Source organism: Phanerochaete carnosa (genome assembly GCF_000300595.1).
Source record: "Phanerochaete carnosa HHB-10118-sp unplaced genomic scaffold PHACAscaffold_365, whole genome shotgun sequence".
Classification (NCBI taxonomy): Eukaryota; Fungi; Basidiomycota; class Agaricomycetes; order Polyporales; family Phanerochaetaceae; genus Phanerochaete; species Phanerochaete carnosa.
Genome location: NW_006767992.1, coordinates 1 through 3795, shown reverse-complemented (window position 1 = coordinate 3795; position 3795 = coordinate 1). Strand labels below are relative to the sequence as shown.

Genomic DNA, 3795 nt, shown 5'->3' with positions numbered 1-3795 from the left:
AACGAGTCACGAGTAGTCACATGAGCACTTAGTAATGTAGAGTACCATAGGTCCTACGTAGTGTCAGGGGTCTTAGATTACTTGTATATAAGGAGTGTCGTCTGAGGCTTAAGACCTCAGACTCAACAACTTCGTTGATTCTTGTATCTGCATCTCTCTCTACTTACACCTCTCGACTTCAAGTCCTACCCTTCAAGTCTATCAGTAAGGTGAGTATAGGGGTTGTGATAGTTTGTTGAGTCTGCTGCTTGGTCGTAAAGCAATGCTTTACGTTTCTTTTCTCTTTGTACAGACGGGCCGGGGCACCCTTCCAAGGATGACCGGCTGTGTTGGAGTCTGTCCAGACACGGACGATTGGGTGGAGTCTTCGACTCACTCGATCATACACGTCACCGTTGTCATGAACGGTAATCGTATTGTTTCAACCCGCTCAGAAGTACATGTACTCTGAGGTGCTGACATCTGGCACACGGGAAGGACATTGTCGGGCCGTAGACGTAAGCGGCAGTGTTGAAGCGCTCACGCGTGGAAACATGTGACTGAGGACGCGGGCCTAACACCCCCGAATAAACGTCGCTCACCCAGTACTTGTCTTCGGACATGTGGACAGGGAAAGTCATGTGGACACTTTTCGTGTTCTGGACCAAAGAACCTTCTAAAGGAAGGTTTTCCTCTTTGCTCTACGGGTGGAACCGTAGAGAGATTCCATGCTGCATACCAGCGGCTACACCAGCGGTAGTGAGAGAAACTACCCTGACGTCGACACAAAGAGATCGGACTCATGTCCCCTGTTTTACTCACTCAGCACTTAAGTTGAAGAAGTGCTGATCCTTTCACCTCTATAAGGATGTTGTCACCCAACGCACAGTTCTGGTATGATACTTACGGCATCTTTCCGGGGAAACCCTCGGATTATAGAGAACCCAGGCACACTGCCAAAAGAAGTTATCAAAAGAAACCTCGTCCACCACCTCAGGTGAGTCCTAAAGCTGTTCCCAAAGGGAATAGGCAGAGGGCTGCCAAGACGATGGTTTTGATTAACTTGGGGTTCTTCTAGTATGCCCAAGTACACCAGCAAGAACTTCGTCGTCGCAAAGAACGAGTCTTCGGGCGTTCCTCTTCTGGAACGTATTCAACTTTCTCCCGAAAATGAACGTAAATTCAAAAACATTGGAAAACCCGCAAAACGGTACCAACCGTACGCCAACAAGCCTGTCGCCCACAAACCGCTCGCACTCGAACGACGCCTCGAGCTACTCGACGAGGCGAAGGAAGAAGCCCAACGACGTCAGCAAGCTGCTGACGATCTACTCAAACAACGACGCGCGGAAGCCAAGGAAATTGGTACGCGTCGAGCTTATGATGACCTTGTACACTCATGCCCGGATCTCTTTGCGTCCGAGGGGGAAAATTTCCTTCTATGGATCAAAGAGATCGAGGAGACTTCAGTAAGCCTTAAAAAGCTTAAATTCATGAAGAAGGGGATCCTTCGCCGTTGCGAGGAACTCCTCCCCACTCTCGTCGCCGTCAACAAGCGGTTCTTCGCAACGCACGACCATTTGGTCGATGCGGAGGAACTCGCCAAGGCTGGGAAAGGGTCACTTGCGATCGAGCAAGTGCATGATTTACTGAAGCTCTTAGACGGGCTTAGCTACATCAAAGAGGTCGTCGAAGACAAAGAGCTCGACATCGTCGAATGGGGCAATACGGAGTGGAGGCGGATCAGCGGGCTTTGCAAGCGGTTGAAAAAGGTACACACAGAAGACATAGACTTTTATGACATTTGTAAAGCACTGTTAGACGGGAACTACACCATACCGGTGCGGTTCAAAGCTTACAGTAAAGAAGCAGATGATTTCGTCTGGTACAAAGGTGTATAAATAGTTTTTCCTTTTTTGTTTAAAATATTACGACGAATGTTCTTTGCGCACAAACAACATCGAGAGTTTATCTTGAGTTCAAAAAATAACTGAAACTGGTATCTAATAAATAAACCAGAATGTCTCTCCACAACACCCCGACTCCAGTTCAGTCTCGCGCACCTTCTCGCGCACCGTCTCGGGCCTCTCATGTACCCGAGGTACGACACTGGATTCCGTCCTTGCCATCGGCAATGACCCCAGGAAATGAAGTCGAATTCCAAAGGGCTTTAGTTCAAAATGACGTAAACCTGGCCGCCACTACGTTAGGTACAGGCGACGGCTTCAGAGTTCTTAGGAACTTAGCCGATTACACATTCACGCAAGCACAGAACACTATGCGTTCTACCCTAAACTCGGTAGTACAATATGTAAACTACGAAGAAATGCAGTTAGACCAAGTCCTGTCTGATATGCACAACGAGTTTACCAGCCTTAAAGACGAAAATATTATCGCCATAGAAACCGTTGGACGAATAAATACGGTTATCGATACTTTGTCAAAGCAAAACATGGACTATCTTGTGCGTATACAAGCACTAGAAAGACAGTTGAAGGATTTGCCACAAAGTACCGGAAATAATTCGAGAAATGTCAAAATGCCCGAACCACCACTTTTCCAAGGAACGAAGAGTAAAATCACGTTGGATCAGTGGTTGGATCAAATTGCGCTGTACACTGCAGCCAATGGTGTCGTCACGGATCATCAAAGGATATTGATGGCCTTAGCAAGAGTTCGAGCTCCGGCATCGGACTACTTGGCCGACTATTTCCAAAATATGCGTGAAAACAAAGGGCTAGGCACTTGGGCAAATTTTGTCACAAATATCTCGAATATTTACGGACAAAAGGATCAAAAGGCTGGTGCTAGGGATGAAATAGACGCAATGTGGAAGAATACTTCGCTCATTAAGAGTGACTTCCTCAAGTTTGCGGAACAATATAAGACACTAGCTAGACTAGTGGATTATCAAGATAGTCTACACATTGAGAAGATCGAAGCGATACTTCCCAAAGAATTAGTGCAGGCTACCATTGAAAGACGTCTCAATAACAACTTGCCAACAACTTGGGACGAATATATCAAACATATGGCTGATATCTGGCGTGCTTTGCATGCAGATAAAATTAAAGAGTCAGTGTTTGGAGGCAAGAAAACCTCGGATCCTAATGCCATGGAGGTGGATACCGCCGAACGAGCTAAAGGGAAAGCCAAACAACAGGCGAATTCGCAGCAGACAGTTAAAAAATACTGTCAACATTGTGCCAAGGATAATAAACCTAAGGCCAAAACACACAATACTGCGGATTGTTGGCTTAAAAACCCAGAAAAAGCACCAAAACGCACGGCGAAAACAGGATCACAGCAGACTACAGGGACTACGGCACCAAAGCCGAGTACACAGCCTGCGAGTAATAAACAAGCCAATCAAGGGCGGGGACATAACCAAGACCGATACCGTCAAATGCAAGTTCGCATGATGCAACTTATGACGGACCTCAATCAGTTGTCAGTGGATGAACCTCCATCAACCGAATTGACAACTACTGCGAGTATCGTTGAAATCGAAGAACCAGTCGCTTCGACTTCGAAGGTCACCTTGGACGATGAAACCAAGGCAAGGTTAGGCGCCAGTAAAAGACCCTGGCAGTCTTATTACGAAAACAACGAGGATTTTCCAAACGCGCTCTAGAAGTCTGCGCTCTAGAGTTAGAGGATAATGATACCCATGTCGAACCAGCCCAGGAGGCTTGTACAGTAGCAAAGGATTCTTGTGTATTTAATACTGCTCAAAACAAGAAAAGGTCATTTAAAATTTCTATTGCACTGTGGGTATACGGACAAAAAGACGCAGACCAATGCTCTAGTAGATTC

At 46.5% G+C, this 3795-nt stretch overlaps 1 protein-coding gene across 1 annotated transcript; it reads left to right on the top strand.

Moving 5' to 3' along the window:
• Positions 1-875: 875 nt before the first annotated feature.
• Positions 876-1880, top strand: PHACADRAFT_202539 (uncharacterized protein; the record flags this gene model as incomplete). The annotated part of the gene is made up of 2 exons (XM_007402719.1): positions 876-976; positions 1058-1880. The coding sequence occupies 2 exons, from the start codon at positions 876-878 to the stop codon at positions 1878-1880; spliced, it is 924 nt and encodes a 307-aa protein (XP_007402781.1).
• Between the last annotated feature and the right edge of the window lie 1915 nt (positions 1881-3795).